At 51.4% G+C, this 23,760-nt stretch overlaps 8 protein-coding genes across 8 annotated transcripts; 4 read left to right on the top strand and 4 right to left on the bottom strand.

The window, feature by feature from the left end:
• Window positions 1-880: 880 nt before the first annotated feature.
• On the top strand, window positions 881-2,086 carry QC763_704075 (uncharacterized protein; the record flags this gene model as incomplete). The annotated part of the gene is made up of 1 exon (XM_062915407.1): window positions 881-2,086. One exon carries the CDS (start codon window positions 881-883, stop codon window positions 2,084-2,086), a length of 1,206 nt encoding a protein of 401 aa, XP_062761203.1.
• A 2,276-nt stretch (window positions 2,087-4,362) lies between these two features.
• QC763_704080 (uncharacterized protein) lies at window positions 4,363-5,430 on the top strand (the record flags this gene model as incomplete). The annotated part of the gene is made up of 1 exon (XM_062915408.1): window positions 4,363-5,430. One exon carries the CDS (start codon window positions 4,363-4,365, stop codon window positions 5,428-5,430), a length of 1,068 nt encoding a protein of 355 aa, XP_062761202.1.
• A 311-nt stretch (window positions 5,431-5,741) lies between these two features.
• On the bottom strand, window positions 5,742-7,319 carry QC763_0114430 (uncharacterized protein; the record flags this gene model as incomplete). Its single annotated transcript, XM_062906520.1, is given in 2 exon segments — window positions 5,742-7,087; window positions 7,106-7,319. The coding sequence occupies 2 exon segments, from the start codon at window positions 7,317-7,319 to the stop codon at window positions 5,742-5,744; spliced, it is 1,560 nt and encodes a 519-aa protein (XP_062761201.1).
• A 3,576-nt stretch (window positions 7,320-10,895) lies between these two features.
• QC763_704090 (uncharacterized protein) lies at window positions 10,896-15,004 on the top strand (the record flags this gene model as incomplete). The annotated part of the gene is made up of 4 exons (XM_062915409.1): window positions 10,896-12,320; window positions 12,528-12,639; window positions 12,756-12,830; window positions 13,017-15,004. The coding sequence occupies 4 exons, from the start codon at window positions 10,896-10,898 to the stop codon at window positions 15,002-15,004; spliced, it is 3,600 nt and encodes a 1,199-aa protein (XP_062761200.1).
• A 3,263-nt stretch (window positions 15,005-18,267) lies between these two features.
• On the bottom strand, window positions 18,268-18,954 carry QC763_704100 (uncharacterized protein; the record flags this gene model as incomplete). The annotated part of the gene is made up of 1 exon (XM_062915410.1): window positions 18,268-18,954. The coding sequence occupies one exon, from the start codon at window positions 18,952-18,954 to the stop codon at window positions 18,268-18,270; it is 687 nt and encodes a 228-aa protein (XP_062761199.1).
• A 635-nt stretch (window positions 18,955-19,589) lies between these two features.
• QC763_704110 (uncharacterized protein) lies at window positions 19,590-20,531 on the bottom strand (the record flags this gene model as incomplete). Its single annotated transcript, XM_062915411.1, has 1 exon — window positions 19,590-20,531. One exon carries the CDS (start codon window positions 20,529-20,531, stop codon window positions 19,590-19,592), a length of 942 nt encoding a protein of 313 aa, XP_062761198.1.
• A 274-nt stretch (window positions 20,532-20,805) lies between these two features.
• On the bottom strand, window positions 20,806-22,583 carry QC763_704120 (uncharacterized protein). The gene is made up of 2 exons (XM_062915412.1): window positions 22,090-22,583; window positions 20,806-22,034 (listed from the first exon to the last, which is right to left on the bottom strand). The coding sequence occupies exons 1-2, from the start codon at window positions 22,445-22,447 to the stop codon at window positions 21,055-21,057; spliced, it is 1,338 nt and encodes a 445-aa protein (XP_062761197.1). The 5' UTR covers window positions 22,448-22,583; the 3' UTR covers window positions 20,806-21,054.
• A 190-nt stretch (window positions 22,584-22,773) lies between these two features.
• Window positions 22,774-23,661, top strand: QC763_704130 (uncharacterized protein; the record flags this gene model as incomplete). The annotated part of the gene is made up of 1 exon (XM_062915413.1): window positions 22,774-23,661. One exon carries the CDS (start codon window positions 22,774-22,776, stop codon window positions 23,659-23,661), a length of 888 nt encoding a protein of 295 aa, XP_062761196.1.
• Window positions 23,662-23,760: the final 99 nt, after the last annotated feature.

The following is a 23,760-nucleotide window of genomic DNA, read 5'->3' as shown; positions in this document are numbered from 1 at the left end:
CAGATATTGTGAGTCAGGTAGGTGGTGAAGTCTAGGTAAGAAAAAAGAAGCCTTAGATCTAGTTCATAAACAGGAAGCTTCAGGAGCCAACTTACTGAATATATAGCTGGCATTGCCACACTAGACACAAGGCTGAAATGCTTCTTAACCGACATATATCGACAACTCAGTCATGCAGCTCTTCGATAATTGTGGGTCAAGTTACCACGAGGGGATTTTGCTAAATCAGGACCTGATCCAACTCAGCAGAACGCCATATCTTAGTTCATTTTGTGTCCGTGCCGAGTACCGAGTTGGTGGTGGATAGGTGGCTGTGCCGCCATCAAACGTAATGGAATCTTCGATCTTCGGCTACCCCCGTAAGGCACGGCGCGGCGGGTCGGTCAAAGGTGGGCTCGCTAACCGTATATTCGGGCTGGTCCCATAGTCAAAATCCGACAGAAACACATATGTTGGTCAAGGTAGGGAGACTGTGACCTCCCAGAGGCCCATCAGCCCTTCTGCGATTAGCTTCTTCTCCACTACAGCTCGAACTTCATGATAGAACGGTGGCGTCGTATAGCGAAAAAGATGGGCCACCTAAACCTGGGCATGGCCACGGCTGTTAATGCTACATTAACGATATATTTGGGTTGAATGTGAAAGAACTATGAGATCATAGGGAGTGATAGAAAATGTATATCAACCCAACTTGTGTCACCACTCTTCCCCTTTCAATACCTCGTCAGCATCAGCTCGATCACTTCTGTCATTCTCGTCTTTCTTTTCCATCTCGCCGGTCGAGATCTTCAACTCACACTATCCATTCCTTATCTTATTTGTTATTATCTGAACAGGGTTCAATCTCAGTTTCTCTTGTCTTGCAAAATTCCTGCTGAAAATGTCCAGGCAATCCCGCACCCCTTCTCCCCCTCCCCTGATGGTCACTCATGTTGATGAGAGACTTGAGGGTACTGACCGCGTCAGCGCTGCAACTTGGACGAGGGAGATCATGTGGGATGATCCTTACCCTCCTACTGATGAGCAACTGGAAGCATTCGGACGACAGTCATATGACTGGCTCGATAACAAGTACGGATCCAGAGCCTTTATCGGACAAAGCAGAAGAACTGGATCTCTCCTGGTTGCGACTATGTACATCCCATTTGGACTTGACGGCGGTGTTATTTACCAGAGCACCATTCCCCGAGGTGTCTTCCGACAGGAAATCTCACAGTACGGCTCCACCTACGCAGTGAACTGGTGGCATGCTGCTTCGTCCTTCGTCACAGTCACCAACCCTACCACACGCCAGCGGGAGGTCAGAAGCAACAGAGACGGGCCCCACCCCGACCACATCCACGCAGAGGATGTTCTTTACTACCTCGTCGAGCGAAACTACCGCGATAGGTTCATCCGTGGAGGAAAGTTCTACGCGCGCGATGGTCCTATCCGTATCATCGTGTATGGATTCAGACCCGGATACGACTACCGTCCTCGCGAGCAGCAGACTAGGGACCCTTACATCGGAGTCCAGGAGCTTTGCGCCCCGGGCCATCAAAAGAATGCCTGCTGTCAGGATATCTGTGCCCGCCTTGGCTGCACTTGGATCAAGCCGCGCATTCTCCGGGTAGCAACGAGCTCTACCAGCGCTGGCGGTGGCGGTGGCGGCGGTTCTGGAAGCAGCCGTGCACCACCTCCAGCCGGCGGTGATGGAAGCCGCCGCTCGGGTCCCAGCAGTGGTCGGCCTGGTGTTGGAGGAGGGGACCCTTATGGAGACAGCTCCCGCCGATCCGATTCAACACGGCCTGGACATCCTGGTGGTATGACGGAATTAACCATGAAGATGTCCGGAATGAGCGTCAAGAGTTCCAGGCGGGATGATACCAAGGTACGCACGGATGGTCGTCACTCGAGTCGCAAAGAAGAGGTCCGTTCTTCTTCTCGGAGAGAGGATGTGTATCGCGATGATGGCCGTTCGAGCACCAGGCGCTCTGAAAGGGATCCCTACCGCGATGACGGAAGAAGCAGCAGGCGTACAACAGAGGCCGTCTATCGTGATGAGCGGGACCGATATGGTGAGGTTCGTCGTGTGATCAGAGGTTGAGCTGGAGGGACTTTAGATAAATGGTATATGACGGTGTTTTTGGGAGGCAAGGTAACAATCATGGCGTCAGGCGTTTTGGTTCAGGGGCTTTTGAAGCTTTGCTTGGTATTAAGAAGTATGTAGCTGGTCTCATACAAATGCCGCATCCTTCTTTGCTCCGCGTGCTCCATTATGCTTGTCTCAACTTGTAAAGGTACCTTATAGCCTGAATGGAACAGTCGAAGCGTCAAGGCATTCCATTCTCTGCTCAACTTTTGTCAGCAAATCCTCCTTTGAGCAGGTAAACTAGACGATAAGAAACAAAGAGATAGGTGGTAGTCAAATAGAATCCTTCGCTCTCGCAACAACGCAAAATCTGTACTATCTCCCACCAATCACCTCCCCCATAAGTTTCAGGAGCAAGCCATGAATCTTTTTGATCTTGACCCATGCCCCACAGTTCTAATTCTCATCACACTCCATTCTACAATCTACAGCTCCGCCAGCAGCACCGAAAGCACATCGTTCAACCCAACTTGCGAAGGTCATACTACTTTCAAACAGCCGATATCCAAAGCAACCACCTTCGCCCACTCCTTTAAAACAATCACACCATCTATCGCTCAGTTTCTCCGGTCTCTAGATGCAATTTGCCTCAATCACATCTTTTTCTCAACTCCAGAAATCTTCCAAGACCCGGAGATTGTTATCAGATCCTACCAGTCCACTTCATCTATCATTTGGAACTCTCAACCACTCGTACCTGGAAAAAGTAACGGGGAAGGACGCTTAGAAATTCACTCCATACCTTCTCCATCAAGTCTCTCAGAACAGCTGGAGATGATCAGGCTCCGAGGACATGTCGATACGATTCTAGTGGAAATGGCTGTCGAAGCTGAGGAACGTTGTCGCGAAGTCGTCTTACCCCGCTCAGCGAACGAGTGTGAAATGTACCCAAAAATGACACATGGAAGATGTGACGTAGAGCAAGACAAAGACGTTGGGGCTTGTAGTCTTCAAGGAGATTTCAGGGGATTAGCTACGGAATGTTTACGTGTGTTGGAGAGGATGGGGGGAGTGTCGGAGAAAGAAGGATGTAGGGAGAGCTAAACCTGCCATCTTGATTGCCATTCATCGAAACATGGAAAACATGAGACATAAATTTTGGATATTTACTGTGAAGTCTTTTTGTGTGCGCAATGAATTGCGGGTAAGGACGGTTGTCTGAAGGTGGGGTAAGTAAAAGGGGCCGAAAAAAGGGGCCGAAAAAAGGGGTAGGAAAAGGGGTAGGAAAAGGGGTGGCATAACCGTGCACAAATAACAGGTATGAAGTTATGAGTTATGCGAAGTTGATATTCAGATGCATGTGCAATGACCCTTTTGATGTCTGAGCGGGCGTCAAAGCAGAAGGAATCTGCAAATAAGTCTGGATAACAGTAATTCCGAGCCGTCAACAAAGCGATCAGTGACACCCTGCAGACAAAAAGTTCGCTTTCCAATGTCCCGAAGCCCCCTGACTGGTTGGACGACTGGTCCATGCATGGCACCATCGATGCAGCTCGATAGAGGCTGCATGCGTTAGCTTTGCATGGCTGGCCAGCAGTCAAAGAAAAGAGGGTTTTCTGGAGAAAGATAGCTGCCGCTGTTCATGGCTAGGCACCAGGGAGACGTGGTCTAAAACACAAACAGTAGCACTTTATGTCTGTTGATTTGGATTCAGAGTATATCTCGTCGATTGGACTACCTACCTAGGTACCTTAGGTAGCTCCCTACTATGGCCGGGGATTAACTCTACAAATGTCATCACATGCGACTCCAAGATGGCTTCAGGTGCAAGCCTCAACCCATTAGAGAATATCTCCGAACCTGCAATATCAGCTCCACCAGGTCTCATTTTCGGTGAAAGTCTGGCCTCTCGTTCGTCCATGCAGGATACTCTAGAGCCACACCCTCACTTATGCGGCACGTCATGCAGCAGCAGCGGCCTCCGGACCCGCTTTCATTCGCCCGAAGATCCATTTTGCGAAAAGTCCAGGTCGATTTTTTCGACAGAGATATTCGCCCAGTCTGCCTGATGGATCCGATCTGCGCAGATGGGGAGGATTACCTCATCAGTGCGGTTCGAGCCATGCGAGCTGCTTTCTCTTGTCAGTATATGTTGCTTGGCAAGCTCAGAAACTCTCCAGCTTCTTTCAGGATGCCAGCTCAGCAGTAGGGAGAGGTCGGCAAGTGATTCTGAACGCTACAGGATCTCCCGTCCGTATGAAATACCGGAGTAGCGATTCCAAGCCAAAGCAATGTCAAGACCACGAGGCCTTCAGCCCCCAACCAGAAGTGGAGAACCTCCGTTAATAGAGGAACCCGGATCTTCCAGGGGCTGGATTACCGACGACCAGATCAGCCATCACGGGGCCTCGTCACATGCGCCACAGCCGACTATTTCGCAAGAGCCAAGCTGGCAGTACTCCTTGCAGTCGATAATGACGCCTCCAGTCACTTCATATGATGGGATACCATTGCCAGCGCCGAGAACGTTTAGCGAGAACGAAAGCTCCAGAGCCACTGCAGGATACAAGGACAAAAACAGAGATATAGAGGGGGAAGGGGAACTGCCCCCAGAAGAAGATGTTGTTGTTCCAGAGTACTCTCACTCAGCCTACAACTACGGAACTTGGAGTGCGGCGGATGATAGAACGCTTGTACTGGCGCGGTCCCGTGGCAAGCACTGGGTGGAATTGCAACGAACCTACTTTCCGACCAAGACGGCGAATGCGTGCCGCAAACGATACGAACGGCTTATGGAGAGACGAGGCGCACTTGAACAAGACGGTCAAAGGCTAGAGCGCATTTCTCACGAGTACATGGCCCTGCGTAAGCAGATGTGGACTCCGCTGGCGGATCGGGTGGGGGAGAAATGGGAGGTGGTTGAGGCGGCGTGTATGTCGGCTGGCATCCGCACCATTCAGTCCAACGCCCGCTCGCATACAAATCGATGGCGGAAAGAGAGTCGGGCATCTCAGAAAGGCCGCGAAGCTCCGTTGCTACTCCCGCGAGGCCCTCTCAACACCGGCACGCCGACGTTGCCCACGTCAGAAATGGGTTCAACAGACATGGCTGGGGACTTGGAATCACCTATCCCTCTTCAAGGGCCAGTGCATTACCAGCCTCACAGGGATGTTGGTTTTATGCCACCCCCGCCGTTTCCTCTCTCGAGCAGCGGATCGCTACCAGTAGATGGGACAACGCCCTCAATACCTTTTGCTGGGTACCTGCATGTCAAGTCTACCAGACGACCAGTTGTTTCCCGGACGAACACAGAAGGGCGTAGTACAGGAGCAGAGCTTGGTTGGAACACGAGCAACTAATTTCCATCTCGGTACACAGGCGTGATCAAAGCAAGAAAACTCATGTACAATAGCACTCCAGCACCAAGCCAATAGAGATGCCATTAACACTACGATACAACAAAATGAAATTCAAATCCAGAGACAATGAACACGACATTCTAGCCAGAACAAAAAGAAAGATAAAAATAAAAGGAACCAAGGAGATCAAAGAAATTGCAAAACCACAAAAAAGCAAAAAGAACGCAACAGCAAAACTACATCAATATCCTGTCCAGAAGGCGTCTCCAAAACTGTTCAACCATCCCGCGGTACCTACCTGTAAAATAGAATCAATGAGGTGTCAGTCTCACTTGACGTTCTGCTCGCCTCACTTCCCCTACTGCCTGAGACTGCAAATCTCCTTCGGGGTTACGCCGATTGGTTCGATTAAGATACCCCGTAGCGGTCCCAGAGTTTCGGGCGGTCCTGCTCGTCGGTGGACTGTCTATCTTATTGCACTGGTTTGTGGTAGAAGCAGAAGTGGTTGAAACAGATCGCGTTGCAGCAGAGTTGCCCTTGCTGCTCCTCTCGTCAATGGATAGGGCGGGTCGAGTAGCTGATGTCTGCGGTTTGTTTGCAGATTGGACATTGTTAGTCAAGTCACGAGTTAGCGGAATGATGGATGTTGATTTTGTTGGAATCGTTACGCTTGATCCTGTTTGCGAGCTACGAGAAGAGGAAATAAGGTTTTGGTTGGTTCTTTCCGGTTTTCTTTCTTGCGTGAGTCCTGCTGTTAAAGCTCGACCGGCCGACACTTTGGGTGAAATATCGGGTGAGGTGGCGTTGGACTTGGGTCTGCCCACCGTCCGCTCGGCTGACAGTTTGGGCGACCGCGTCTGTAGAAGGTTCAGCCGCCCCATCGCCTTTTCCAATCCAGAGGTCAGGACTGGGGTCTTTTTCGCAGAGCCACGCTCTTTGACCAGATCAAGGTATACATCATCGCCCCCTGAACGGGGAGGGAGCGCACGGCTGTAACTACCACCAGAATATACAGAGCCGTCGTACTCATAATTATTGTAGTAGTCGGCATATTGATTGTAGTCGTCATGCTTCGTCTTTGAGCTGCTGGGATATTCTTGGCCATAGCTATCATAGTCCTCATCAGTTACCCGGCCCTTCTTTCGCGACCTGTATCGTGAGGGTTCCTGTTCATATCGTGAGGGCTCCCTCTCAATACGGTCGTCCTCGTATCGCCGAATCCGGTCGTTGGAGTGGCTTGATCTGGAGCGCGGTGGTACTGATGGTCCATCACGCCCACGTCCCCGGTAATAGGCGGATTCGGGTTCGCCCCTTGTCGCCGGAAGTGATGTATCTAGCAATGAGTTCCAATCCTGGGAGCTCAGCGGTATACCATTGTCGTACTTATTTGGGTCAATCTCGGCCCAGTCCTCAGCCGTGAGGGGAATACCAGTGTCATACACATCAGGTCCTCTGCCAAAACTCCTGGAACTCTGCTCGCTCCTTGGATTGCTGAGACTACTGGTCCCGCTAATAACACTTCCTGTGTCGGCCTGGGCATCCCTGCCCCTCGCCCTTACCCTCTCTCGTATCAAGAACTGTACACGCAAATCCGCCAGTACATCTTGGCAACGCGGCTGCTTGGACTGGCTCTTGGAACATGGGTTAACCTGGCGTGCTACGTTAGGGGCGTTTCCCTGCAATGTTGCCTGGAGCCCATAGACGTACATCCGGAGACGCCCATCGTCGAAAGGATCACGGGTGGGGTGTGCTTTCCGCCATTCCCTTTCATGGCGAAATAAAACAGCATCTTCTGCATGATATCCACCAGGGAAAACTGGGCCCGGTCTTCCTGGTATGCTATTAGCATTCCACCAGGATGGCGCTTTACTCGGCCCAAAGTCCCTCATGCCTTCTCGGACCCGCCCCCGAGGGATCGTTGACTGCCTGATGCAATACTGTCCACGCTTCTCCCGGTGGCATAAAGTAGCAACTAAGATATCTTCGCGGGTGTAGGTGCCCGGGTTCACGCGTGTTGCATTCTGTATTTCCCAGTTGATGTCGTCGTACGCCCAGCGTCCTATGTCTTCTAGATCACGCCAGCTGGGCTTTGAGTAGACGATCCAGCTTCGGTACCAAGTTGCCTCGTTCAACCCTATTCCATTCTCGGGACATTTGAGCTCTAGGCTAGGCGGAATACTGCCAAGAAAATTCATATCGAAGCCCCTGTTGGATGTAGGTGGTTGTAAGCCGGTACCTGGTATATGGACAATGTCGAACAAGTCTGACAGAGCAAGGGGAATCAAAGGGTCGATGGTAAAGAAAGGGGATATATGAATAGTGCCACAGGGACCAATATGTTCTGAGAAGAGCTTTGCCCACTAGGGTATGATTCGAGCATGAACCTCGCCAGCGAGGAAAATGAATAGATAGTGTAAGCTGATCAACGTCAAGGAAAATGGATATTGTACTTTAAGACTTAGCAAGAAGGCTCACATACAGAGAATCGTGGACTTTAAGTAAGTATTTCCGGGTGTAGATTTGATGTTCAAGACATCGAGTTTCGATAACGACATGCCTGATTCAAAACAGGTCGACGGGGTCTTCGCCTATCTACCTAGGTGAGCAAACACCACATTGGAGGTTTCTTGGAGCCCGGGGCCGCCGTGACCATGCGGTCGAACCTATATACAGTGGGTGCACATGTAGTTTAAATGAAATGCCAACGCAGGCATTGGTTCAGAAGTTAGGTATCCTGAGTGCGTTGTGGGTTTGCATGGATTATATCTGATAGTCAAATGCCTGTTGGTCCTCGGCCTGGGGTCGATAGGTCAAATGCACCTCATTGTAGTTAATAGCCTGTATCGACCATGAATATGTAACAACCTTCGCCGGCATTGGGCACAGTCAACTTCACAGTGATATACACAGTATTAGCACTGTGGCTCCTGTCGTTCAGCCGCGTTTTTCTCCCCAACATGCGGGCAAGTTTCTTCGGCATCCCTAACCACCACCATCATGTCTACCCTAAGTAATCCTTTATTTCGACTTCCGAATAGCGTCCGATATCATATCCATTACCTATGTACTCGCACAAGCTCTCCCTATTCTGCCACACTAGGGTTGATTTTCTATCTTAACAGTTGTGTGGCGCCTCCAGCTTATAATGAGAGTGCTAAGACCGTATGGAGCCTGCTACAGACTTGCCGGGCTATGCACGAAGAATTGACGGCCTTAATATATTCCAGGGGCATGTTCGTCATCCGTTACTCCGGGCCTGGCTCTCTAAGGTCGCTACTCTCATTGTCAACCACCACCCTAGCATCTTTGACCTGCCTCAAGATTGTACTCAACCAGGCCGCATGCCATGGTGGGCTCTTTAGTCCATGCTGTCGGAAGAACAAATGGGCTCCTTATTGGGTTTTCAAGTCGCGAGATGCATGCACGTGGGCAGCGCACCAGTCACACGATCTGCCCTTGAGAAGCGATGATACTCGGTTCCAAGAAATATTGGAAGAGTGGGAGGCGACGGTTGTTTACTAATCCCAAGGCCTAACAGCAGGGCGGCTTGAGCTTGCTATTGTATGCGACGTTGCTTACGACGACCCATGCATTGCTACCGCTGTTATTACATCGTTGCGCTTTCTCCCCCGTCTGAAGGACTGTCACGTCAGATTTTCGGTAGCTCGAGAACCAAAACTGCTGCGAATGGCAGAGTCCTTGGTGGTTGGCCTGACCGGCAACATTCAACCTCGTCCCAAAATGCTCAATACCCGTGGACAAGCGGCTGGGTGTAATCTACTCAGCCTCCCGCGCGAGATACGTTTGCGCATACTCGAATATACTGATTTGGTGACTCCCCTGAAGGAGGTCAATTGGTTTCGCCAAGATCGACAACATGGGCCTGGCTATTTGGCTAGTCAAATGGCGCCCAATCGCGTGGCCATCTACCATCACCGCCCTTTGCGCTTTCAAAGCGGATATCGATTTGGTTGGTGTTGGAGGAAAGCCGGCAAAAAAGCTCCAATAGGATGTTTCTGTCGCCTCGCTCACTCCTCTGCTTCATCTTCCTGTTGATGCTGGGCCCCGCCCACGGCCTTGTTTCTCATATGTCAGAAGCTTTGCGATGAAGCTCAGCACATTTTTCTCTCGCAACCGTTTTATCATTCGGGACAACTTTGATTGGCTCGCGTTAGTCGAGTATCCCCACATGAACTTTGCAGCGAGCGACTTTTTGAAGTTTATGGTTACTGAAAAGTGCCTGTCACATCTTCGGTTCCTGGAACTTGTCTTTCCGGCTTTTAGCTACCGCACATGGCCCCTAGAAAACCATCCGGCTGCGCTTGACTGGACCAAGACTGTAAAATGGACACGCGGCAAACTGAACCTCCCTGGGTTGACCTTGCGGCTTTATGTGGAGGATATAGTCTACTATAGGCATAGTGACTGGCCCGAAAATTATGAGAATCTCACCAGAATCCAAGGGGACATGATTACGGGTGGTTATGCACGCATCACGGCACCCTTTGCATCTTGGGGTGTGGCTAGCGAGGCTGAATCGGGAGGATTAGGGAGATTTTATGCCTACTACCCGGTTCCCTGGAAATGGCCAACTGACCAGAACTACTACCACTCGTTAAATGAGGATGAGTGCGAGCTGAAAGAGCGCTGGGAGCGGTATGTACTGGGCGATGAGCATTACGAGAGACAGCGTCTAATAGACGAGCCGCTGTACAATTCGTGGGTGTGGAACTGTAAGCGTGAGAATTAAGGAATAGTTCCAGTGATCGCTGGCCACCACATTCTCCAGAAATAATGATTAAAACAAAACCCTTCAGTAGGCGTGAAGTGGGAAATCTGAAAGACAAACTAATGTTGCCCTTCCGGAATTTGATCTCGCGTGAAGTGCCGTTGACCGCCTCCTAAGACCAACAAGTTAGGTAAAGCGCGGCCAGGGTTGTTGGCGATCAAGCAAATATCATGCGCAACGCATTTGCCTCCGGCCAAAGCAACGACCACACTGAACACCTGCATACCTACCTAGGTAGGCGATTGCCGCATTGCCGGTCTCTTAGAGCCCCGGGCTGGAGTAACCATGCCATCATACGTATAGGTACACAGTGGATGCAAATATAGGCAGTGTCAAAGTCACCTCCAAAACGAAATGCCATACGTCAAGCACCTAGCCACTGGCTTAGGCCTCCCGTCCTGAGCGCGTTGCTGGCCTGCATAAACTAGACCTGGGACTCAAATGCCTGTTGGTCCTTGGCCTGGGGTCGACAGGTCAAATGCACCTCAGTGTAATTAATAGCCCGCATCAACCGTGAATATGTAACAACCTTCACCGGCATTGGGCACAGTCGACTTCACAGTTATATGCACAGTGTTAGCACTGTGGCTCCTGTCGTTGCGCCGCGTTCAAAGTTTTCTCCCCAACATGCGGGCAATAACTCCAAGCTTCTTCGATATCCCCAACTACCGCCATTATGTCTACCTTACACAGTCCTTTATTTCGACTTCCGATTAGCGTCCGAAATCATATCTATTACCTATGTACTCGCGCCAGCTCTCCCTATTCTACCACACTAGGATTGATCTTCCATCTCAACAGCTGTGGAGAGCCTCAAGACAATGAGGGTGAGAGGAGCATTTGGAGCTTGCTGCACACCTGCAAGTCCGTTCACGAGGAGGTGACAAGCTTGCTGTATTCCAGAAGCATGTTTGTTATCTGTTACTCCGGGCCTGGCTCTTTGAGGTCGCTACTTTCCTTGCCAACTACCGCGCTGGCCTCTTTAACTTGCCTCAAGATTGTCCTCAACCAGGCTGCATGTCATGATAAGGTTTTTGTTGGCTGCTGCCGTAAGCCCCCTCTTTCTTCTGGGTGGAATGTTAGGTCTGAGGATGCTTGCACAAGGGACGTGTGCAGGCCTCGTGCTGCGAGATACCCAGGGGATCGAGGGTGGCAGGCATCACACAATCCACCTTTGAAGAGCGATGATATTCGGTCCCAGTTGATCATGGAAGAGTGGCAGGTTGCCGTTGCCTACTTATCCCAGGGGGTAACAGCAGGCCGTCTGGAGCTTGCTCTTGTATGCGACGTTGCTTACCAGGACTCACGTATTGCTATGGCTGTCATGACATCAATCCGCTCTCTTCCTCACCTGAAGGATTGTCACGTTAGGTTGTCGGCAGCTCGAGAGCCAAAAGTACAACGCATGTTGGAATCCGTGGTGGCCGACCTGACTGGCAACATGCAACCTCGTTCCAACATACTCGGCAGTAGACAAACGACTGTTTGTCATCTGCTCAACCTCCCGCGCGAAATACGACTACGCATTCTCGAGTACACCGATCTTGTGACTCCTCTCAAAGAGATCAATTGGGGTGCTCGTCGCGAACGATATTGGGCCAGTGAGATGAAACCCAGATACGCAGCCATCGACCTTCAATGCCCTCCAAAGTTTCTGGATGGTTACCGTTTCGGTTGGTGTTGGGAGAGTTCAGGCCAGAGAGCTCCGATAGGATGTTTCTGTTGCCTTCATCACACCTCTGTCTCATCATCCTGCAGATGCTGGGGCCCCCCTACGGACTTGTTTCTCGTTTGCCGGAAGCTTTGCGATGAAGCTCAACACATCTTCTTTTCCCGCAACCGCTTCGTTATTTGGGACGACTTTAGCTATATTCCCGATCTAGTCGATTACCCCCATAGTAGCTTTGCAGCCTGCGACTTTTTAAAGCAAGCGGTTACCGAAAAGTGCCTATCTCATCTTCGCTTTCTGGAACTCGTACTTCCGCCGTTCAGCTACCTCACATGGCCCCGAGCAAACCATTTGGCTTCGCAGGACTGGACCAAGACCATGGCATGGGCATATAGCAAGTTAAATCTTCCAGCCCTGACGCTGAGGCTCTATGTGTGGGGGGATCCGAACGGTCATTGGCCAGAGAGCCACGCGACTTTAACAAAGATCCAGGGCGACATGATTTTGGATGGCTATGCACGCATCATGGCACCATTTGCGTCTTGGGGTATGGATACCGGGGCCGAACCGGGAGGATTGGGAAGGTTTTATTGCCATTTTCCAGTGCCCTGGCAATTGTCAAAAGCCTATTTAAACCGGGGTTCCATGGTGGATGAGGATGAGTGCGAGTTAAAGGAGCGATGGGAGCGATATGTGCTAGGTGATGAGCATTACGAGAGACAATCTCGGGAGCGAGAGGAGCCGCTGGACAGTAACTGGCTGTACAACCAGAAGCTGGAACTGCATTGGGCTGATGAATACTGACTGAGAATCGCCTCGCACTCTTCGTCGAAAACGGATTTGTAAATAAAACAAAAAATAGTACAGCCGTTGGTTCCCGTTTGGTGACACAGTGTGGACCAGGCGCTGGCCTGCTGCTAGGACCAAACAAGTTAAAGTGCAGTCAGGGGTTGTTGGCGATCAAGCAAATAATCATGCGGAACGCATTTGCCTCTGGCCAAAGCAACGACCGCACTGAACACCTGCATACCTACCTAGGTAAGGCACCTGGAAAACTTCTGCAAAACAGGTGAAGTCATGGTTTCCTTTCACTTTTGTCCAACATCGAAACAAACAGCCGTCTCTCAGCCATGCTGCTACGGTCTGATCGTGCGAACCCGCTGCTGCGCCTCTCGCCCAAGACACGCCGCCGCATTTACGAGTTCATGGGCGTCGCAGCTACAGAGCATGTCGCTGCAAGTCTTGTCTTCAACTTACACCGCAACCACCATATCTCCGCAACGGATAAGCTGGTAAAACGACATCTTGGATTTCATGGTCTATTGCTATCATGCCGTACAATCTATAAAGAGGCCGCTGGTCTGCTGTACGCCGAAAACGTCTTCGTCATTCACTCTTCCCCAGGCCCTTCCGACCCACTGTTGGCCCTGACAGGTACAGCTCTGGGTTCGCTGACCTGCCTCAAGGTGGTGCTAAACCATACATCCTGCCATCAAGAGACTTCAGGAGGGGACAACGTTGCTGACTGCTGCCTGGCAACCGACGAGCTTCCCTCTGTCGGAAGATCCTGGTGTGAAAGGACCCACAGCAAAGCTCACCAGCCCCCTTTGCGCAGCACAGATCCGTCTGCCCTGTCTCTGCTATTGAAGTGGGAGGCAGCAGCACGCCATCTTTCGGAGATACCACAAGATCGCCTGACGCTTTTTTTCGTCTGCGACGTTGATCATGGAGATGTTGAGGCGGGAAAGCTTGCTCTCGCGCCTCTCCTTACGCTGCCCCGTCTCAAAGGCTGCCATGTCAGACTTGGGAATAGGCCGGACTTTGAGCTGCAGAACCTGGTGGATGAAGTGGTCCGGAAGTGTCTTGGACTCGTATCTCTCCCAAGAACCCAGTGTTCAGCTGCAAGTTCTTCACAAGTTGCCTCGCACTTCCTTGACCTTCCTCGTGAGTTGAGGTTCCGGATCTTGGGTTTCACCAATCTAGTTACCCCCATCAAAGAGGTATCATGGGATGGGCAGGCCTATAGGGCGAATCGACCGACATATTCAATGCGGCACCAGGCGGGCTACAATAACGACCTGCATATTTCTTGCCGTCGTGACCATCACCACGGATGCCAGTTCAACAACTGCTGGCTTGAGTGTACCACACCCGGTAACTACCACGCCGGCTGCTTTTGTCGTTTGCAACACACTGCCGTCTCATCGTACTGTCGATGCTGGGCTCCGCCAACAGACCTCTTCCTCGTATGCCGAACTCTGTACTACGAGGCTCAGCACGTGTTCTTTTCCACCAACCGGTTCATCGTTCACGACTATGGCGACATGCTGGACCCTGACATCATACCATCTCTGCCCTGGGTGGACACCTACCCAAACACTCGGCTCACGGCTAGTAGGTTTCTGAGGGATCAAGTGCCCTCCAACAGCCTCGCGTCTCTTCGCTTTCTTGAGCTTGTGTTCCCTGCCTACGTGCATCACTCTTGGCCCAGCAGCCCTGGCCACCCGGCCATTACAGATTGGGTCGACACGGTTGAGTATGTCAATGACAAGATCAACGGCCCAGGTCTCACCCTGAGAGTCATCACGATTAATCCCCCGGGAACCCCACCAGTTGGTCACGACAGGTTGACTGTCGATCAAGGAAGGCAGATCGAGCAGGCCTACCACAACATCTTGAGCCCTCTTGCCCGGTTACAGGATAGCCGTCGTGGCCCTCTGCATCGATTCTACGCTCACTTGGCCTATCCTTGGGCGTACACGGAGGATACCATGACCATGATGGCAACTGATGTGCAAAAGTACTATGCCTTCATCAGATCTCAGGAAAACAGGCTCAAGGAAGCGGCGGAGAAAATGGTGCTGGGGGATGACCGGTATTACAAGCAGATGAGTTTCAGCGCTTGCAGCACTCGACTCGAACCTCTGGAAGCCCCCGAACCCCACACTGGCGATGACAGTGATGCACAATCTCCTACCATCGATTACTTTCACGAAGTATCACATGAAGTCCTGAATAAGCCTCTAGAGGTTTGGGAAAGAGAGGAGAGGGAAGGCAAAGAGCCAAGGATCAGCTACTGGCATTTCTGTCACGAGGTCATGCGTTCTTCTGGTTGATGTTGGGAGGTGCACTGAATTTTCACGATATCTTTTATCGCTGCAAGTTACTATCGACACTATCGGGCGAGAAGCCTTTGGTGGTTTTGCAAGATGAATAAAAGACTCACTGAGCTATCAAGACCGGCATGAAAAGTGTTGTATCGGGCGTGGTAGGTATAGAGCCCCCGTCAATATCACTGCTGACCCTCACGTTGAGGGCCTCACTATCCTCGATTATGAACCCAAAATATGTTTCATGGCTTCCTGAAAAGATCTTGCAACAACCCCCTACACTCATCATGCCACGTTTGGCTTTTCGGCTCAACCTACAAATCCTCCTCTTGAAACACTCTGCCTCCCCAGGACACTAGATCAATATACTCCCTCTGAGCCCTCTTCTCAATCGCATGTACCTTCTGATCCTCCGTCAAATCCTCCCCATCCAATTCCTCACCCTTCTCTCCCCACAGCGGCTCACTTCCCAGGACAATGACATGACCTGCGTACTTACATCAGAGTATTCAACACCAGGCGGCCCATCCTCCCACTTCCATCCCCAAAAGGATGAATGAAGGCAAATTTGTGGTGATGTATCGCCGCAAGCCATACGGCTCGGTGTAGACCCTGTGTTCCGTGCAGTCCTGGTCCAGCATATCGACAAATTCTTTCATATACGACGGCACGGCGTTGGCCCGTATGCAGAGTGTCTTTTTTGGTTTCCCACCACCTTTTAGATCGTATTTCACAGCGGCCTTGTGGGTCCTGTATTTGCCCGCACCGATCTTGTCATTTTCTTTGGCAGAGCGGCTACCTGTGCTGAGTTGGTTGCAGAGGATGCGATGGGTTTGGAGGATGAGCTCTTCTGACTAGGGCTCGTTGCGCATAATGATCTGGTTGACAAGGTGAACTAAGGCTTCGGCGTGCTGAGCGACTTCCTTGTAGGCGCGTTCGAGGTCGGCGGACTTGCGACCGTTCAGGGCGAGATCGGCTAGGACGGCGTCACGGTGATGAGAGGGGGTTGTGGCTGTAAGTTTATTGGACTCTGCTTCGGCGCGGTTGGGTGGTGGATTGCGAAAGATCTCGCGACAGAGTGCGGCGGTATATGAAGTGTTGTGCCGGCAGTTTCGATACGATTGGCGCCGTAGATTAAGGCGATGATGGAGGACTCCAAGGAAGCGGTGGTTGGATCATGGGACGGTGTGCGCAACGCGCTGCTGAGGTCAGAAATCCAACTGGATTCAACACGGTTGTTGGCCGACATTTTGGCTTTTTCGATGCTGTATGCAGTAAGTTTAATGCGAAAAGAGCGATCTGTCTTTCGGTCCCCGCTGGTTGAATTGGATGTCTCTGGGCAGGTGACTGTTGAAGGTTGTGGTGGGCGCCTGCTATTTAAGCCTACCTTACCTACCTTACACTGCAGGTATAGTCATCGCAAGCCACATGTGCGCCCAGAAGGTGGTTTAAACCGTCAGAAAAGTCCAAAAATGAACCCAGGATTTATTAAGGTTCATCTGCGCCAAGGTCTGGCTCCAACTATCCTAATGCAACTTTCAAATTACTTTCTCTTCGATCGATGATGATGATCGGTTAACATGGTATATCCGTGCCATAAGTCGCGGGTTTCTTCTTTTTGTTTTTTTTTATTGAGCGTAGGAATCTTGAGTTCTCTGCCTGTCAGAAGAAACTGCTCTTCTGTTCCGTCGTCCCTTGCTCTGTGCAGATCAAAGCGTCCTGGCTGCGAGAGCGACCTCTAGTCCGACCTTTTGTCCCCGCGGTTCTTCTTAGTGAGTTCTCTCTGGGCTTTCAGCATCTTTGTTGCCAGGATCAGTCCGACATCTTCATCAATCGTCCCTGCCGATAGATTGGTGGTATCCGGTCTCCAATTGTTGATCACTTGCAAAAGCGCCGTGCTCAGTTCCCCAGTCGTTGTTCCCTTCCCTGGGCAAGCATAGATGAACCGACTTGGCATATTTCTCGGACCTTTCAAAACGATCAATCTGGTTGTCACTTTGCGAAAAAAGTGCTCCACCAGCCGCGCAGCAGTCGAGGACAACAAGCACATGGCACTTTGCGCTCCGAATCAAGCCCTTGAGATGAGACCACTGGAAAGATGCCTCGGGTTGGTAGCGTTGCTTGCTACAATTAGGACTTTAGTTGGAAGAAAAAGTCCTAGGTGGAATCATGAGTATGTAAGCACTCACATTCCCTCGATGAGAATGCCCGCCTGTGAGGCTTGCCGGTCTCGCATGTCTTGGTTCACACTATTGTCATGCTGCTCTGCATGAAGCCGAAGTAGAGTCAAAACGTCTGATCGGAGTCTCTTCATCCGCCTGGGAACATTGTGACTGAACAACTATCAGCACCTTGTGGCACAGTAATGCACACCTTACATAAGTATCGGCTGCCAGTCACCTTGAGAACGACAGTCCTGTATTGATTGACCAGCCACCATGTAAAGACAGAATGATGATTTTGTTCCGAGCCTGGCCGTGTTCATAGATTGATAGGTGAGATAGCACTGTTGGCCGTATGGAGTCCCATGAGTTCTTCATCGGAATGACAAGCACACTCGCTGTACAGCCCTTGCTTTCGAATGCCTTGTGGAGGTCATCGATTTCCTGATTTAGGGTTGGATGATCGGTGTAGTCGAAGCGAAGCAGTAGAATATCTGATTTGAAGTGAAGTGCCCGACCACTACGTGTGGAAGTGGGATCCGCGGGAGAAGTTTCTCGTTTTCTTTTTGTCACTTGGGGTGTCTTGGTGATGAATGAGTAATGTGCTGGCCTTTCGCTCCGCAAAACAAATCTCTTCGGGCGATCAAATAGGTGAGAACAAGCTGAGTATTACTAGAGTATGACAGCGTTCAACAGTGTATTCTTCGCGGAACAATCGGGATATATAGGGCAAGTAATTTTAGTAGGTATCGAAGGCTGCTAAACAGAATTTATCAGTCTGGAAGGTTTCTTCTGCTAACTCAATTAGCGTGTAACTGTTTAAGCCTGAGGGGACCAGAGCCGTTGGCTTGAGACATTAGAAGTTCACTTCATATACAGATACCAAGAAAGATGTATTAGCACGCCTCAGCACATTGTGAATGTCAAGTTTCTCTGACCTCTTCCCAATGAGAATCACGTGTGCCAGTTACAATGCCATATGCAGCTCTTTTTTAATCCATTGTATTGCAGACCTTCATAGCGATTGTTCTACCTATGGGATGGAGCTTCTTCAACGCAAATCAGGCGGTCTCATGTCATCTCGAGCCCTGAATCTCGTCTTATACTTCAAAAGCCCCCTTGAACAATGCGTTGTCCACCGCTTTGGCCAGACTTCTTGCCTCTCAGCGCCTCCCATTCACCTTCCAGAATCCCAAACTCAACCATATCCCACCACCGCCTATCCATGTAGATGGTTTCTCTCTTTCTGCCCTCCTCTTTGAATCCCAAGCTCTTGTACAGGGCAATAGCCCTGTCGTTGTAAGAGGCTGTGGTTAACTCGACACGGTGCATGCCTGCAAACTCAAAGGCCCAGTCAAGCGCCCAATTCACAGCCTCCTTTCCGTATCCATTACCCTGGTGCTCCTCCGCAATGCCCAGTCCTATTCTTGTCCAGCGCCAATGGTCAGTCTGGGGCGCAGTCGGCTTGCTCAGCATCAGACTGCCGATGGGGATGGCACTTTCCTGGGCTGCACGGAGACTGTTGCCCGGGAGACCGGGTGCAGCATCTTGCTGTGCCTGAGGATTGGGCAAGCAGACCAATACGGCTAGGAGGCTTGCCTCAAGTCCCTTTTGGACCATGACGCTACCGACGGTGCCGCTGAGAGGGGTGTACAAGGTAGGATCGCCAAATCCTTGGTTGACAGGGTCCCAGAGCATGCGGGCCACAAGGAGGATGTCTTGCATATCGATTGCACGATAGATAAGGCGCTCTGACCGGAAGGCCGTTGTGAATTTTGCCGTGAGGGACTCCATTGTTTGGCTTTTGTTGAGATATGGGTGAAGCTTTTACTCAGAGAAGAAGCTTTCACTTGCAGCAACAGCTTGAGGCATCATAGCAGAAGCTTCTCAGAACAGCTGGTCTTATAAGCGACCAACGGTCTTTCAGGTCTTCTTTGCTGGTTTCTGTGAGCTGCATTGAGATATAACTTGGACAGGGGGAACAATCTTAAGAAGATATCAAAGACACAATGGTGAAGGGCAACTGCAGCCGCAATCCACGCTTGAAAACAGGCAAGCTATAACCATGATGAAATTACTCCTGCAGTGTACCAACCAATGCCACCGCGTACAGTTATTGAAGAGGAAAATCTTCCTCATTATTCAGACCGAGGTGCAGATTATGCTGAGAACGCGCCAGGACTCAGTGGTAAAGTCAGGGGACATAAACAATGCACATGATTGAATCGCGAGGGGCACCTGCACGAGTAAACTACACTGTAACCATGTGGTTGTGGTAAAACGAGAATACAGCTGAACCGAGCTCGGATTCCTAGAGCAGGGCCTTTTCGGGCTGTCGACACATGGGGGCCAAAGCATCCGCATCCGGACAAAGAACAGCTATCAACATCCCATTGCACGCACCATGAGCTTCCTGAGTGCACTAAAAATTACTCCCACCGGCATACCCATTCCAAGACCTCCTGGTTGAATCGTTCCGGCTCCTCCCAGAACAACCAATGGCCGCTCTCGAAGACTGACATCTGGGCCTTACTATCCATGTTGACGCCTCTCCCGTTCTTGACCCTCTCGACGACCTCCCTCATTCCTTCCAGCGAAAAGCATCCACTCCTTCTCCCAGCCATCACCAGTGTAGGCTTGGTGATCAACTCACATGCTTCGCGGTGGTCATACCTTGTATGATCAGCCAGCAACCTCGCCAACCACCTCCCATCACAAACCCTGCTGATACTTGTGAAATACTCCTCGTCCTGCTGTCGCTCCTCTGGACTTCTATCCCTATCCTGGGAAGAAGGTTGGTAGCGATACCCCAGGCATTCGTCCACCAATCCAACATATGTCTCCTCCGGTCTCTCAACCCAGGCCGCTTGTGCTGCGAGCATGCTCTCCTCGTCATAGCAGCCCCTGTGGGCCTTTTTCTCGTCCCATTCGAATCTCAAATCCCGATCTTGAAGTGGTGCCTGGTCGACAAATAGAAATGAGGTAAACTCGGCATCCCCGAAAAGCTCAGTGTAGGTCCAGAGAATAGCGGCGCCGATTGACTGTCCAACTGCTGTGATCTTGTACTTCTTTCCAGGGTTGAGGGAATATATGTGTAAGAGAAAGTCCCTCAAGTCAGCAGCTAGACGGGCGACGTGATATCCTCCTTTGGAGTGACTGGACCGGCCATGACCCCGCGTATCTAGGCCGAGCACCCAAGAGCGTTCAGAGAGAGCAGGGAAATTCCGGGTGAAGTAGGCGGAGGAGCCGGAGAACCCATGCAAGAAGAGAATAATGCTGTCGTTGACGGGTGAGGGGCTTGGTGTGAGGGGGGTGGAGGATTGGAAGGCTAGGATGGTGCCGTCGTTGGCAGAGAATGTATAATATTCCATCGTTGCTTCAAGAACACCTTCAACCTTGGTATGGTCTCACTTGGTGTGATGCTTGACCAATACGGAGTATCGACTTTGCCACAGCTTGGGGATGAGGAGAGCAAGGCAATTAGAGTTGCCCCGCACTGGCCCCACCACCACTTCTTAGCACCACAACGCCAAATTTTGGGGCTTCACTTCCAAGCAACCACTGTCATCACCAGTAACTTTGACTTTGCAGTCGCATCGCCCCGATGGCCTGGGTATACGAAGGTTCAACGCCTTTTCTTAAGTTTTGGTTACTCTATGGCACTTGCGGTTCGCAAACGTGCCATACAACTAACCAAAGCGGCGCGTCGTGGTAGCGCGTCGAGCTGGAATCAGTTGCGCATGACCCCCTCCTTGCCCGCATCACTGGCTGGACGGTAGTCCTTTGGCAGCAATAACGTTCAGGCAAGGTATGATATGGCATTGAACGTAGCTGTTTTCGTGACTTAGTTAACGTAAAGTAAATAGAGTTATGAGGCTTTAGAGCTTTCACGCGTCAAAGTTTGTTCTCAACCCCAAACCTCTCTCGCCATTCTCCCTTCACCGTGTCAAGAAACCCATCTCGCGTCAGGACATCAACAGCCACACCCGCCATCCCCTTGCCCACCCTCAAGGCTCGGTCAAAAGCCCACTTGGTTCCCGCTGCCTTCTCAAAGTCGGCACTATGAGGGCCATCCTTTTCCGGCCCGGCAGGGATCGCAAAACTGACATTGATCGACGGCAAAGCATGGCTGATGTCCCCCTGATCGGTGCTCGCCTTGACATACGTGTACCCTCTCTCATGAGCCCGCAATTCCGGCCCAACGGGATACGGGTCTGGCAGTGAGCTCCAATGTTCAGCAAACGAAGCGGCCAAATGCATGTTGGGGACATGATCTTTGTATCCCTTGATCACCTTGATCTCCACAGTGCAACCAGTAGCCTTAGCACCGGCATCAAAGCACGCGCCGACTTTGTCAGCCAGCGTATCGACACGGGACGCGCTCGAGGATCGAATCGTGCACACAGCCGACGAGTACGCGTGGATAACATTGGTAGCATCTCCCCCGCCGTTGGTAATGGCAAAACCGATGATATCGCTCGGCTGCGTCTGTTGACGCAACATCGAGATGGAGTTGTAGGACGCCACCAGCGCATCCAAAGCGTTGATTCCCTGCCACGGAGCATTGGCCGCATGGGCTTCCCGGCCAAAGAATTCCACCTCAAGTCGGCAGAAGGCTGTGGTTCGAACAAATGGCGAGTTGTTCAAGATGGAAGGGTGTGATATGAGGGAGATGTCAACCTTGTCGTAGGCACCTCGGTTGAGAAGCTGGATTTTACCCCCGTGGTATCCTTCTTCTCCTGGGGTGCCAAAGACATAAACCTTTCCGGCCAAAGAGTGCTTCTCTATGATATGAGCCGTCGCGAGTGCTGCAGCGAGGGAAGCAGAGGCGATAAGGTTGTGACCACAAGCATGACCAAGATTGGGGAGGGCATCTGACCAATGTCAACATTATGAGCACAGAGGCGAGTCCAAAAGAGGTCGACGTACCCATCTCGACATTGAAAGAGACGGCTGGTCCCTTTCTGCCGCTATCGTAGACTGCTATCCATGCTGTCTCGATTCCGCAAGCAGACGACGTCACTTGCCAGCGCTCAGGCCGCGAGCGCATAAACTTGGTGAGAGCTTCATGAGCCTTGAACTCCTGAAAAGCGGGCTCAGGATTACTGTGGATGAACTTGTTCAAGTGCCACAGCTTCTCCGACTGACTGTCGACAAATGAGGCAATTTCAGCCAGATGGTCGTGAGGGCCCTCATGCTGGAGAGTTGCGGCGGTGTTGGCCGCCGCGTGGCTCTTCTTGGTGATCTGGCTTTCTCGAGAAACAAGGACAAAACCGTCCTGGGCCATTCTTTCTCTGGCCGACTAGGTACCAAGCGTTGACTATACCGGACAGTCCTGGCTCATTAGTTGGAAGTTGAGTGGAAAGCCGTCACGGGACTCTGGCTGGTGTCACGATTACGACCCGACCGGCGGTTAATCTTGGGTGGTACCCTGCCAAGCCGACTGCCAACCGGAATGCGTTCCTCCGGAAGCTATCCTTCGTGGATAATTCGACCGGAAAATACCGGCAGTTGGCGACCTCGTCTGCGTGCTGCTACCACCTTAAAACGTGACGCCGTGGCAGGCCTGTTCCGAGAGGGCTGTTAGAGTTATTGGAGAGACAGCAAGCGACCATGGCCTTGACGGAGAAGCACAATGTACGGACCACACTCAACTACTGGGACGACCCGGGAGATGGCTTGCCCCCGACTCCCATCTTCATCGGCGAAGGAAAGGTGACGAACAAGAGGCCACACCTCCCTCACGAGTTCACCGTCACGGACATAACAGGGGACGAAGACGACTACCGCCTGGATACCCATGGGTTTCAGTACTGTCGGCACAAGAGTCAAGAGGAGGAGGGCTTCACCAGTGAGGAGTCGATCAAGTCAGTCTACTATGAGGAATGCAAGGAACTTCTGAAGGACATCACGGGTGCCAGTCACATCCACATCTTCAACCACAAAGTCCGCCGAGGTCCAACACAATGGCACCACTTGGGGTTCAACGGCAAGAATCTCGCCAACCGTGGCCCAGTCACCAGAACACACGTCGATCAGTCTTATGTTGGTGCCGAAAGGAGGTTGAGATGGGAGTTTCCTGATAAGCAACAAGCAGACGAACTGATCACGAGAAGATATCAGATCATCAACATATGGCGCCCGATTCAGACCATTCTCAAAGATCCTATTGCTGTGGCGGATGCAAACTCGGTTCCCGACTCGGACCTAGTGGGGGCAGAAATGGTCGAGGACGGCTTTCAGGGGGAGTCGTGGGTAGTACGCCACAACCCGCACCATCGGTGGTATTTCAAATATCGGATGACACCCGAAGACGTACTCCTCATCAAGTGCTTTGACTCCGATACGTCAGTGGCACGCAGAGCATTGCACTCGGCCTTTGAGGACCCGGACTGCCGTGACGAGGAGTCTCGGCAGAGCATCGAAGTTCGGTGTCTAGTTTTGTACTCAGATTCGCCATGTGTACGTGTACACCAAGACCCGAAAAGGGGAAGTAGATAGTGTGTCAAGGAGGGAGCGAGCCTTCAGGGTTGGTTTCCGGGCCTCCGGATAGTCTGCTTCATAAAGGACCCCAGTTGCAGGTAGATAAGCCCAATATCA

Source organism: Podospora pseudopauciseta (assembly GCF_035222475.1).
Source record: "Podospora pseudopauciseta strain CBS 411.78 chromosome 7 map unlocalized CBS411.78m_7.2, whole genome shotgun sequence".
Lineage (NCBI taxonomy): Eukaryota > Fungi > Ascomycota > Sordariomycetes > Sordariales > Podosporaceae > Podospora > Podospora pseudopauciseta.
This window is presented reverse-complemented; position numbering and strand designations above follow the sequence as displayed.

Coding starts and splice junctions, on each gene's coding strand:
- QC763_704120 (XM_062915412.1), bottom strand. CDS start 22,447: ATGGCCCAGGACGGTTTTGTCCTTGTTTCTCGAGAAAGCCAGATCACC. Junction 22,035..22,089: donor CTCTTTCAATGTCGAGATGG/GTACGTCGACCT, acceptor GACATTGGTCAG/ATGCCCTCCCCAATCTTGGT.